The sequence below is a fragment of the Centropristis striata genome, chromosome 3 (genome assembly GCF_030273125.1).
Source record: "Centropristis striata isolate RG_2023a ecotype Rhode Island chromosome 3, C.striata_1.0, whole genome shotgun sequence".
Lineage (NCBI taxonomy): Eukaryota > Metazoa > Chordata > Actinopteri > Perciformes > Serranidae > Centropristis > Centropristis striata.
Genome location: NC_081519.1, coordinates 6618880 through 6632879, shown reverse-complemented (window position 1 = coordinate 6632879; position 14000 = coordinate 6618880). Strand labels below are relative to the sequence as shown.

The following is a 14000-nucleotide window of genomic DNA, read 5'->3' as shown; positions in this document are numbered from 1 at the left end:
CACAACAGTGATGTCACTTAGATTTGGTCAGAGCTATAGAATATCTTTGCTCGCTACATCTTAGTCATTCTTACCCTCAAGTGTGCATAAAATCCTTTTTTAGAATAGAAAAATGTGAAATCATTGGTGTTCTTATTGGCATCGGTTATGAGGGGCAGGCTATTGGTAATCTGTGTGGGCTGAAAAAGATCCATATCGTGCATCCCTAGTCTTTGTGTTATTAAACTAAATACTTCTGGGTTTTGGTCTCTTAATTAGGAGCTATACGTCTTTGGGAAATTTTGGAAATTGTGGCCAATATTTCCTGACAGAGTATAATCCTACTGAAAGTAAAATTCTGATTAATTTATAATGAAAATAACTGCAAGTTGCAGACCTGATATTCCTTAATCTACAGATCTCAGTCTGTGTTTCATTACAGGCAAAACAGTGGTGACATAACACCACAGCATGGTTTTATTTAACTCAAACATCTGAAGATGTTTGGCTGAAGGGCATTCTTTTGTTTTAGCTCCCACTCCCACATGGGCTACTGTGTGAACTTAAGCACTCTGCCAGAGAGCCAGTGTCATTATTACAACATGATACCAGCATACGAACATGTGGTAAAGACCGACAGTGGTGGAATGTAACCAAGTACATCAAATACAGGACTTCTGTACAATTTTGAGGCACTTGTACTTTACTCGAGTCATTCCATTTTATGCTACGTGTTACTTGTACTCAGCTTTGGGTTACTTTGAAGACTCGATGCATCTATAAACCAACTAATGATGATAGATTATTATAGAATAAGCTACCCAGCAGCAACTTGTATCATAAAATTAAGCTTTACCACCTGCAACATCAAACTAATATACACATTAATGCAGCAAGTCTTATAATCCAGATATTTAATATACATTATTCTGAAGTGGGCCAGTCTGTACAATGAGTACTTGTAAGAAAAAAGTTCACTTTATTTTGCAAGATTTATGAGTACCCCCTCTACCACTGCAGATGAATAATGAAAAATAAAATAAAAACTGGCCAAAATACCACACAAGATAGAATTTAAAAGTCATGTTAACATTGATGGTTTTACCCATCACAAGCTCAATTAATCTAAATGATACACCACAAAAGACTGTTCATTGTTTGGGGTAGTGTTAAAATATGTATCAAGGTAATGTGTCATTTCATTCAGAAAAAAATATAATCTGCAGCTCTACAGAATTGTACTACAAATGTAATTACAAAGATGGGAAACTGATATTGTTCTGGCAAATGCAAAAATTCAGTACAAAACACTAAGAATGTTACATATTCATCTAAAAACACATTTATATCACAGCTGTGGTGCCACAACACGATCCTGCAGAAAATCCAAAGTGCACTTTATTGTGAATGGCTTTACAGCTTAGTAAAGGAGATGATTCTGAGATGGTCCCACTCGTCCCTGAATGACTGCTCTCCCTAGTGTACACCAACTGTCACTACAATAAAACACTTACTCTGATCTAATAAACCTAATCTAGTGAACCTACCAAGATCCAATCAATCCATTCACTGCCATTAAAAAATACTGTAATCCTGCATCAACCACTGTAGTCACATCACTTAAAAAAAGAAAGAGATCTAAATTGTCGAAATTTTCAAAGCACATTTTCATTGATTTTATTATAGTATGAATTGGCAAGCACAAAGAACAACTGAACTCAGTGTGCAGGTGATTAACACATACATATGTACAAAAACACACAAGTGCGCACATCTGACGTAATATTCACTCACCTTGAGACCCACTTTAGGTACAAAAAAAATAACATAAGAGCTTGTTTTTTATTTGAGGGCCCTCAAGAGATATTCATACACAGCTAGAGAACAAGACATTCCAATGGGAAGAGAAAACCTCTATGCATCAGGATCTTTAGTTTAAAATTGTCCATGAAAAATGTGATTAAAAGATGCTTTTAATGGTATACAGAGAAAAGTGAAAGATTATAACTGAAATGCTATGGATGAATAAAAGACATGGCCTTTTTTGTCAAATATTCAATACTTCATTGGCACCATAAAAACATGAGTAAAGGGAACAATCAACCGATCGATACCAACTTGTATACTTAGCGACATACTAAACTGTACTGACCATAAGACTGTAAGAGGAGATCTTTGTATAAGAATGAATACTTATGGAAAGCACTGAGATGCACCATTGGCATGCCTTTTTTTCATATTTACAGACTGCCACCAGCAGTGGCACAAGAAAGAGGAAAATTTACATTGAGACTAAAATGGTAGTACATACAGTATTTACACAACTGTTAAAAGAACTGACCAAACACATGGTCGATTTCATGAAAGAGGCTCTGACTAAAATACAACACTTGACTGCCTTTATGAGAGAGTGCATACGTTTTATGTTCTCTGTGGTGGATGCTCACAGGAGTGAGCTACTTACAGACGTTTTGATTGTTTGAAATTACTGGCGCTTGGCCTTGTAAGGTCGGGACCGTTTCCTGCGATCAGGCTTCCTCTGTTTGTGCAAACGACCGATACTCACTCCCTGCCTTCGACGCACAGAAATGTTTTGCTCCACGAGGCTGGCCAACATGCCTGAGGAAGACACAAGAATGAATAAAAAAGGCACAGAAACAGCAGAATTTTTAGCATGAAACCAAGTTTTTGCATATGACTGGCGGTTAAAATGTAAAAAAATGTAAAAAAAAAAAATGTTTTAAATGTTTTCGTTCAACTTTTTCGTGTATGTACTTTAATTGATGTTGAATGTGGTGTATGAGAATTGTGGTTGATTGTTCTTATTTTATCATGGTGCTGCCTTCTTGGCCAGGTCATTCTTGAAAAAGAGATTTTAATCTCAATGAATTTTAACTGGTTAAATAAAGGACATTGATTGATTGATTGATTGATTTTAGATGGGATGACATGTGTGTAGGAATATTACACCTGTTGTATTTGTTTGTTAAGAGGAAAATGTGGCCCTGTATGTATTTTTACATTGAACTGATGCATTTTAACTGTAACATTAAGAACCATAAACTGTATAAAAGTAGATGTAGCCACTGTGGCTGTAATTGGTCTGCTATATATCTTGACATGTAAATAATAATGACCAAACTGTGTGTGACTTTGTTCCACAGGGACAAGTAAGACTTTTGAAGTTTTGAGGATGCACAGAACTGTTTACATGTATATTATATTATTCGCTCATTGCCAGGACTCTTAAATGACTCCGGTGCTTAGCTGTGGCATTTAATACAACAATATCCATAACTATGGGGCGAAGTGAGTGTAGGGGAGTGAAACAATTGGACACTAATGATCCACCACAGAGAGAATTTAAGCGGAACTTCAAAAGCAGGTTTAAATGTGGTTTTGATGAGAGGGTAAAGGGGGCAAAAAAACAGTAAACACAAAAAAAGAGAAATCCTCAAGACGATGTGATTTACCTTCCTGGGCCAGCATCGAGATGAAGGTGCAGATGAACTCGTCATAATTGTGGGTCCTCCTCTGATCATCAATCTGTACAAATTAAATCAAAAGATTTTGATGACAAGCCAATCAAAACACCATCTCGCCAAATGTATTGGATTGGTTCCAGGGAGACCAAACCTACTTTGTATTTCTTTCTCTTTTCGACTTCCTCCTTCAGATACACCTCATAATTGGCGATGTCCGCCTCTACACACTTGAGCAGCGCGAGCAGCTCCTGCAGAAGACAGAATACGATTAACCGCTCTGTGTTTGTTTATTATATATTTCCTGCATACAGCTTTAGAAACAGCTCCCTAATTGGCAGCACAAGCAAAAATAGTAGAGAGTAATGTGAAATAAAAAAAACATCTTGGCAGGCTGATAAGAATAGCAAAGGTATAAACTACAGTGTATTACAACACGGGGAAATGCTTGGACTTACTTTGGGAGAGTACTTATCCCCAGGGGGCTTGTTGTCTGCAGCGGTTTCCACGGCGTTGGTCTTTTGCTTGCCAGGTTTCACCTCCGCTCCATCTTTGCTCTCCTCCTCTTTCACCGCCACAGACGGTCCCTCCTCTCCCTTGTTCGCTCCTTCCTTCTGTCCCGCCGAGAGGTCTGCTTTCTCTTTGTCTTTCATCTTCTCAGGAGTGCAAGGTCGCTTTGTGCCATCAGCAGCCAAATCTACCGTACAATATTACAGACAATCCATTAATAAAAGTAGTGTATGTTATTCTCATTAAGGTCACCCCAAACTGTTTACTTCTGTCGTCAGAAATGATTAATATGCTCACACTGTACTGTGAATGAGAGCCCAACAGATACAGTACAGGCCAAAAGTTTGGACACACCTTCTCATTCAATGCGTTTCCTTTATTTTCATGACTATTTACATTGTAGATTCATCAAAACTATTAATGAACACATGTGGGATTATGTACTTAACAAAAAAATGTGAAATAACTGAAAACATGTCTTATATTCTAGTAAGCAAAGGGTGGTTACTTTGAGGAATCTAAAATAAAAGACATGTTTTCAGTTATTTCACACTTTTTTGTTAAGTACATAATTCCATATGTGTTCATTCATAGTTTTGATGAATCTACAATGTAAATAGTCATAAAAATAAAGAAAACGCATTGAATGAGAAGGTGTGTGTCCAAACTTTTGGCCTGTACTGTATATCGGTTGACAACTGACCACTATTGGCCTATGGAATCGGTGTATATGCTGTCCGATATGTGTCATTATGAAAACTTTTTTACACAACATATAATGCAGTGAAACTTTGCTTAACCCTCCCATTATGTTCATTTTTTCAGGGACATAACCCGGGGCATGTTTAATTATCCAAAAGTGTCAGAAACTAAAAAAAGACAATAAAATTTGTTTATATTTCATTAATAACTCCATTACCGGCCATTTCTATCAATATTTAGTGCAATGGTGTTCTTTACCTCTCACAGATCATGGTTCAATGAGGATAATTCACTCTTTTTTCAAAAAACATTTTTTATGTACATACAAGACCTACATGTAAAAAAGGGGTTTTACATGACATTGATTTTTAATTTTTTTTATTTTACATTTTAATTTTTTTCTTTTTAAGAAAAAAAACTTTTCATACTTTTTTTTTTAGATTTTTAAACTTTGAATTGGGCCAATTTGACCCGCAACATAAGGAGTGTTACATAATTTTGTTGTTTAAATAATCAGCAACTGACTGGCACTGAACAGTAACAATGTTTATTGAGCCATTTATTTTATTTCTATTTATTGTTTACTCAGTTATCATTTATAGAATTGGCTGACAATGTAATACACTGTTTGTATAATATATAATAATGTATAACAATGTTAGATCTAATTCAATTGAGTTTTACATTTGAGAATGTAGCTTTTGAGAATGCTACTTTGCAGAGTGGTGAAAATTCTGTGCATAATACACATAAAACGCTTTTTTTCTCCCTCTGAAATCTGTTTCGGCATGTGTCTCGAAAATCCCATATCAGTCGGGCTCTACTGTAAATATGAAGTAATAGACTCAAATGCATCAACAATAAGGATTGCCAGATTACCCGGGGCAAGATAAAAATGCAGTCAGGTTAGTAAATCTAGCAATTCACTTGTCCATTAAAGGCAGTGAAATTTAGACTTGACATCAAAATTCTACTTTTTGTTTTTAAAGCTTTGAATGGTCTAGCTCCAGCACAGGTCAGCGATCTCTTACAACCCCTGATGTCATCAACATCATCAATCAACTTTCATCTCTGTTATATTACCACTATATTTACCACTTCTAATAAATAAAATTATTGGTTAACCCATTGAAGCCTGAAAAGCGGATATGTCATTTTGTAGTATTTGTATAAGCTCTCAAACACTTTTTGAATTTCATTTCTATCTGCTACAGTGGCTGAAAAATTGATTATTTAGGAGGAAGAGTTGACACTTCTATTGAATTTCCAGAAAAACTTCAGGTTTTAGGGGCTGATTTTAAAATCGCCTAGAGGTTTTACAGGCGTTTCAGGTCTCAATGGGTTAAGCGGTAAAAATAGATTTTGGCCAAGTAGATTTCTGACTGATTAAACCACATTTGTAAATAACACTGACAACAGTTAGCATCTCTTGTACTGACCAGATGGAGGTAAGGCAAAGATGACTCCATCCTCCTGCAGGTGCAACAAGGCCGCGCTGACAGAGGGACCCAGTTCTCTTACAGCACGGTTATGTCTGGAGTCTAGCCTCAGCATCTCGTCTTCTCCGAACAGCACGCGAGACAGATGGGAAGCAACTGGACTGGATGGGCGCGTGGCAGCCTGGGAGCGTGCTGGTGAGCGCAGCGGGGAGTTGAAGGCGCTGCCAATCTCAGAGGCTGTGTCAGTGCTTTCGTTGCTGGGTGTCGGGGAAGGCTGTGAAGCAGATGTGATGCAAATGCCTCCTGTGCGCCCTTCTGTGCGTACAGAAAGAGGTGTATTTAGGGCATCTTTCCTTTGGGCTTCCTTCTTCAGTTTCTCGGCCAGTACAGTGAGGGCAATCTGGCTCTCCATTCCAGTCGCTACCCGCGCCGGTCGAGATCGCAGACTTGCCTTCCGTCTAAACCTAAAAGAAAGAAAACAAGCAGTATGAGATAAACATTGTTTTTGTTTTTTTTTCTCAATATTTTTATTGGGAGGTAAGGCACATTACAACAGGAACCAATGTTATAATTACATGGAGTATCACAACACATCCGCATCACAATTGAAAATATAAACATATAGATACAATAGAAATACTGTGCATCATGAAGAATGAAGAGCAAGACATACAGTCTGCCTCCTAGGATGTTTTCTTATTTTATATTTATGGCCCAATAGGAACATGATTGGGTGACTAACAAACAATGTATAAATCAAAAAATAACAATACAAAAAAATAAAAAAGTAAAAAAATAAGGTGAAAATAAATAAGTAATAATAAATAAATAAATAAATAAATAAATAAATAAGTAACTGAGGATTCTTGTATGTAATAATTGTTAAAAAAAAAAAAATTGTAAAAAAGTGTTTTAGCTACAGGGTGTAGACAAAATACAAGGGAAGCCAAAAGACAGGAGAAAAGAGAAAATAAACAAATAAATACATAATAATAATATAAACATTGTTTTGAAGAGATTCAGCTTCCTCCAGTCAGGTCATGACCACAGAAACAGAAAAAAATAAATTATACCTATATAGCCATTACAATCCTAACCTGTTGGGTGTGCCTGTAGAACCAGTTACTTCCTCTTCTTCATCCTCATAGTCGTCTTCATCGTCAGAGTACGGGGCTTGAGGAGGCCCTGCCACGCGAGAGCGACCAACTCCAGCAGCAAGATCCTCTTCCTCCTGTTAATCAGAGTATTATTAGTAAACCTTCACATAATCTCTTTTTCTGCAACCAAAATTATTTCAATTTGGGCTGCCTTAACCCATTGACGCCTAAAACTTCCTGTAAAACCTCTGGGCGATTTTAAAATAAGCCCCTAAAACCTGAAGTTTTCTGGAAATTCAACAGAAGTGTCAACGCTTCTACCAAATAATAGATTTTTCAGCCTCTGTAGCAGATAGAAATGAAATTCAAAAAGTATTTGAGAGCTTATACAAATACTACAAAACGACGTATCCGCTTTCCAGGCTTCAATAGGTTAAAGGAAAAGTATGTTGGATTAAGTGGCAACTATCAGTGTGTGTGACAACCTAGGGTAAACCTTCAGTAAAAATGTGAAAGGCACTCTCTAGAGTCAGTGTTGATCCCCCTAAATCCTATACGCAGGTCCTTTCACAACATGAACAGAGAAAAAAAATTGAACCATCTTAACTATTAGCAAATGATTAACTGAGGTAATAATTGTCAGAATAAATTGTCAAATTCAAGCACTTTTCAAGCTTTTCCGGGACCTTACTGATGTAGAAAGTTATTTATAAACAATACATACATCATATACAGTATACTGATTATTTAATTTCTTCACATTGAAATTAAATGTTACTGCAGATTAAATAAACTAAATTATGTTTGGTGACAGCATTTGACAGACGACTGACAAATTAAAGGAAAACACACAAAGTTTCCTTTTTCCAAATCTGTACCTGTTTGTAAGTAAGAATGCTATATAAATCCTATTCAAACCTTGAAAACCAAGCAATAAATTGCAGAACACACACTGGATGAAACCAAAACACATTTCTGAACCAGGACCTGTACACTTTATTTCTGCTCTGACCTGCATTGGAGACTTGGCATAGTTGTGATTGTCCAGGAAGGCAGGCAGCCGTTGAACGATGGGGTTGGGACTGGAGACTTGCTGAGGACCTCCTCCTGTGGGGACTGGTGGTTTGCCCATCACCTTGGTGTTTCCGGAGGGGCTAGGTGCATCCTTAGACTGAACTCCTGACTCGTCCACTGAATCTGAATCAGTTAAATGTTTAGGATTAGTCCCTGCACAATTCACAAGACGTACAGTACAGGCCAAAAGTTTGGACACACCTTCTTATTCAATGCGTTTCCTTTATTTTCATGACTATTTACATTGTAGATTCATCAAAACTATTAATGAACACATGTGGAATTATGTACTTAACAAAAAAGTGTGAAATAACTGAAAACATGTCTTATATTCTAGTAAGCAAAGGGTGGTTACTTTGAGGAATCTAAAATACAAGACATGTTTTCAGTTATTTCACACTTTTTTGTTAAGTACATAATTCCATATGTGTTCATTCATAGTTTTGATGCCTTCAGTGAGAATCTACAATGTAAATAGTCATGAAAATAAAGAAAACGCATTGAATGAGAAGGTGTGTGTCCAAACTTTTGGCCTGTACTGTATTTGATACAATAACTGGGTAAATAAAGTCAGCTGAAGTACCTGGATCAGCACCCTGCAATGTAACCGGCTCCACATCTGCCTCTTTCTTAATGGCAGTGGTGCCGTCATCAGGAGAGGAAGACTCCTGCTTCTTGTCGTGGACAAGCTCAGGCTGAGTGAGTCGGATCATCTGAACACATGGCAACACACAAAACATATTCTCCAATGTCAGTTTTTCGATTGCATCATATTTCCTTTACAAATTACAACTGTAAGTTCTGACATGCTGCAGCAGAGGTTATAACAATTAATCTATTTTCATTCCATTTCGGCCTGTGATGAAACTTCAAGCAGTCCCTGACCTTCTGCAGACCCTCCAGCACCGTCTGACGATTTCTCTTTAGAATTTCCAGTTTGGACTCGTACTTCATCCTGCGGTCAGGCACCACTGCCATCAGGTTGAAACGAATGTCATGGTACGGCTCACTGAGAAAGAGCAGAGCAGCAGCATGAGAATGAGGCCTTGAGGGTTTGTGTGGAAGGTGAACCACCACTAACTGGCTCAGGACTCACCCAGCAGTGGCCAGTCCAATCCTCTCCATGATAACTCGCCGAGCTTTATCGGTCCATTCCTCCTCCTCTCCCCAGGGCCCTGAAATAGAGTGAAATATTATAATTCATTTAAAAAGGGATAGATCAGACTTTTTGGGGGGTTGAATGAGGTTCCTTTCCATAGTCAGTGTATTACGTACAGTAGAGGGGGGTTTGCACACAGGAGAAGCAGGCAGACAGTCACAGAAGCTAAACAATGTACTGCTTTGGATGATGGCCAAAACAAAGCTTAATAACCCAATAAAAAGGGGCCCCTAAAATAAAATCTTAATCATTTTAAGTACAGGTGCATCTCAATATACTAGAATATCATAGGAAAGTGTATTTATGCCAGTAATTAAATTCAAAAAGTGGAAATAACACATTATATAGATCCATTACACAGAGAATTAAACATTTCATGTCTTAATTTATTTAATTTCATCTCATTATGATTATGTCTTAGATTTAATGAAGACTTAAAATTCAGTGTCTCAAAACATTTTATTATAAAAGACCAATTTTAAAAAGTATGTTTAATATGGAAATGTTGGCCTCTGAAAAGTATGTCCATCTATTTGCTATTTGACTTGAACTACTGGAAATGGACTTTTCCATGATATTCTAATATATAGAGATGCACCTGTATATGCTATATGAAGAATATTTTCACTGCTTTACCTTGCCATTTAAGCCCTTTAAGTCTTTGCAGGGAAACTGAAGCTGTTGTATGCTCTTGTCAACACCGCCAGACTCCATTGGGAAAAACAGAAGTTTTGCCTCACAGAACACAGGAGTTGCTGGTCTACCTCTGTCTCAATCCGTTAGTTAGTTTTTGGTATTGCATGACTTTGATGTTTCAAAAGGTTAGTTCAGATCCACCAAAGTCACACAAAAACACAAACAAACTAACCGATCAAGGCAGCAGACAAAGACCTCCTGTGTTCCAAAATTTAAAATGACTGTTTTTTGCCAATGGAGTCTGGTCTTCAATTCACCTGCTTAAACAGGGCTCTCTGATGGCAAGGTAAAGCTGTTAAAATATTCTAAATATATTGTATACTTGAACTGATATTGATCTTTTTTTAGGTGTCTAAAATAAATGTTGCTGCTGTGCCCATTCACAGGGGAACTGTACATAACTTCTGTGCTTGTCCTCCTGCCGGCTTCTCTAAACTGAAGGTGAGCCAATTACCTCATACAACCCCACTTCAATAATTCTGAACTCTCATTTTAAGCACAATTTCAGAAATATGCATGTAACAAAACACCAAATGCATGAATGCAGTTCACTGCAAAATCGTAATAACAAGGTTAAACAAGGAGGTATGAGGCCTGATTTCAGGCTTCACACTGGGTTGAAAGTGGCTCTAAATAATGATAAACATAACAAATATAAATAAGTAAACCCTTGAACTCAGAATAATGATTCAAGAAAATCCAGTCAGTGTGTCTGATGCAGAAAAACTTATTTTAAACACATGCAAACCCTTTAAGAGAACCTTCAGTGGTTCCATGGCAGCAAAAAGCTACAAATCAGTGTGAAAAGAACAGGACTCTGTACTTCTCTGTTAGTCTGTTCTCATACCATGGTCAATGGGGTAAGCCTTGAGTCCATCGAGCTCAAAGAGGCGGTCTTTGATGGGCACATAGCTCACAAAGTGGAAGGCCTCCATGGTCCGCACCGCGCTGATCCCGTTTTGTTTCTCCGGCAGGTGCCTGGGCTCCGGTCTCCATAGAAACACAGAAAGAGAGCTTAGGAAACTGATGAATGCACAAAGCCTGCCACAGCATGGTGGGCCAATCACAGAGGATTTTATTCTCACAGAATCAGAGACACCTGAACATTTAAAATAGGAACCACTGAGTGCAACCAACCTTGCATGGCTGTTGTGTGCTCTGGCAAGCTCCGGGGCATTTCCTATTGCGTAACCTTTACTCTGAAAAATACATTAATTCAAAAGTTAAACATGACAGTGGGAGAGGAAGTGAGCACTTGAGAGTTACAGTATATGGTGACTGTTGATACAAATTACATTAAAAAAAAATCCTGATTTGAAATTATGTTTGAGGGGGGAAAAAAATAGTTTAATGTCCTTGACGAGCTCTTGGGGCATTTATTATATTAATTGACCAGTGTCTGTTCTTATATATTTAATATGGTTGCAATGTATAGATTCGTATTACCTCCATCTATTTCCCCCCAGCACCTATATAGTTTTTGTCAACTTACTATTTCTGACTGTACTAGCCGAAAGGGAAAAAAAATGTTAGTTGATTTCCAAATAAAACCTGTCAATATAAAGATATTAATTTATATTAAATTATACTAAAATTCACAAAGATACACAATTGAGTATGAGAAACATCTTACCTCTGGACTAAAGCCTTTGGTGAAAGCCTTCATGCGACTGAGGGTGGTGCCGAGTTCAACGCCACTGCAGTTCAGCAGCACACTCAACAAAGCGTGGGTGGCACATGAATTTGGTATCAGCTGGATTTAAAATGACAGCATAAACACAAGTCAAAGGTAGAACATGCATTTCATTAACTATGTTCTTTGGGAGCTACAGCAAGATATAAATAGAGAGGTTAGGATTGTGAAGGGCTGGAAGCAGCAATATATCTTATGATGTCTGCTTTGGAGGACTGGATGTAACCTTGAAAGTTTCACATATGTTAGGATGACTATATGTCCTTTCATTAATAATAAGTATTTTTATCTATAGTTTCATGTTATATAATGTGGAAACACCATGAAGTGCTAGTTAGAGCTGCGCATTTTACTGTTTTTTCACATGGTCATACATTTTATAATAGTATTACTTGGGGCTAATAGTCAAAATAAGCTGGCCATTTTCACAAATGCAATGTCTTAAGAAACAACAAAAACTACTGTTATCTAATGTGTTGCTAAATGCTATTTGTAAATGTTACTTATAAATGCTATTTATGACCATGGTAGTTGATAAATCGACAAAAAGAAAATCACTACGAGAACTATCACTATTTTATAACTTCAAACACAGATCAGTTGTTAATGACAAAAGATTTAACATCACAACAATGACGACGATAACTGCCAAAATCTATGATCACACGAACACTTACCTGATGAGCAAAGAACATATCATTTACGATTTCCTCATCGATAACAGAGGTCTCATCCACCAAAGTGTTAACTTTCCTCCTGGATCTGCGTTCCTCAATCCATTTGAACAGGAAGATGAAGCCATAGACAGGACTAAAAAAAAGAAAATGATGACAAACACTTTTTATATGTTGTTTCTAAAGTCTAACAATATATAAAACTATTCATATTTCAGACAAGAAGTGTTTCTATCACAATGTTGAAAACCAGTGGCTGAACTGCATTATGGCAATGTTTATATCATTTGGACAATGCTTCACACTCTGATCTCAGCACATAGGACTGAAGCTTGAGCGAATCCTAGAGGCACTGTTTAGCTAACATAGAGTATAGAGTGTGAATATATCATGATAAAGATTTGTTTTCGTACATATACACTCTGGATTTAGAATATATAATGCATCAAAAACAATTTAGATTTTTGTTTTACACAGCATCCCACCTTTTTTGGAAGTGGGGTTGAAGTTTCATTCTTGATTTACTTACAGTTGTTGCTCACCAAGCAGCCTTGCACAGAGCTGATTTACAAATAAGCTGGTTACAAGTTGCATACCTTTGACACTTGCTTTGAAGATCATAGATTTCTTCTACTTGGACGCCTTTAACGCCTACAGAAAACACACGCACAGGCATTTTATTTTTACTTTAATAGCTCCAGGAGTCCTTGGACATGCTATTCACGTAAGCTACTGCATATGAGGCACTTACCAAAATCTTCGACCAGCAAAGTGAAGAGTCCTGAAATGATTACATATGTAATTCAGGGTTCAGTAACATAAAACACACCAGAAACAAATAAAAGACCAGGGTATCATTCCTCCTTATAACGCTACTCCTCCTCATATCCCGCTATTTGCTCAATCAACTTACACGACGTGATACACAAACATATTCTATTCAACCGTGTTTTAATCTTGTATGGCATTTCAGTTGCTTTCTAAGCTTAATAACTCAATCTGCTCAGGAAGCTGAAGTGTCCATCTGGCTGCACTGGATGCTAACGTTGGTTAGCTGTGTTGTCTGTCGATATTTCTCACCTGGATCACTCTCGAGCTCCAGCCACCCTTTGTTCATCTTCGCATCTGTGCACAGCTGACTGATATTTAAGAGGTTTTCCAGTCCATGTCCGAAAGAAGGGTAATAATCTCAAACGGTGAAGCTGCATCCATTCACGAAACAACTGTGGAGAGCTCAAGATAAACACAATAGACAGAGTTGGCCGCCTACAAACAACGTCATCAAGAAACGACGGGAGGTCGCAAAAACAACAGTCCTCCTGCAACTTCCTGTTGTCAGAACTAAGACAAATCAATCAGTCAGCCAATCAATCAATTAATCAGTTGTATCAGTTCGTTTATTAGGTGTACTTTTTTTATTAGATAATAAACATTCATGTTCAGCAATACCCCAAAAATATTGTTATTTGTTGTTGTTGCTACTAATTCTACTACT

At 37.3% G+C, this 14000-nt stretch overlaps 1 protein-coding gene across 1 annotated transcript; it reads right to left on the bottom strand.

The window, feature by feature from the left end:
• Positions 1-2438: 2438 nt before the first annotated feature.
• On the bottom strand, positions 2439-13838 carry bap1 (BRCA1 associated protein-1 (ubiquitin carboxy-terminal hydrolase)). The gene is made up of 17 exons (XM_059330125.1): positions 13586-13838; positions 13257-13286; positions 13102-13156; positions 12509-12641; positions 11772-11891; positions 11276-11337; positions 10986-11128; positions 9380-9458; positions 9169-9292; positions 8867-8996; positions 8222-8406; positions 7210-7343; positions 6113-6576; positions 3920-4158; positions 3620-3712; positions 3453-3525; positions 2439-2598 (listed from the first exon to the last, which is right to left on the bottom strand). Exons 1-17 carry the CDS (start codon positions 13620-13622, stop codon positions 2465-2467), a joined length of 2235 nt encoding a protein of 744 aa, XP_059186108.1. The 5' UTR covers positions 13623-13838; the 3' UTR covers positions 2439-2464.
• Between the last annotated feature and the right edge of the window lie 162 nt (positions 13839-14000).

Bases quoted from the DNA above. Each gene is read 5' to 3' on its own strand.
- bap1 (XM_059330125.1), bottom strand. From the start codon at position 13,622: ATGAACAAAGGGTGGCTGGAGCTCGAGAGTGATCCAG. The intron at 13,287-13,585 runs GTGAGAAATATC...TAATCATTTCAG, and splicing joins GGAGCTCGAGAGTGATCCAG to GACTCTTCACTTTGCTGGTC. The intron at 2,599-3,452 runs GTAAATCACATC...TGTCTTCCTCAG, and splicing joins CTCGATGCTGGCCCAGGAAG to GCATGTTGGCCAGCCTCGTG.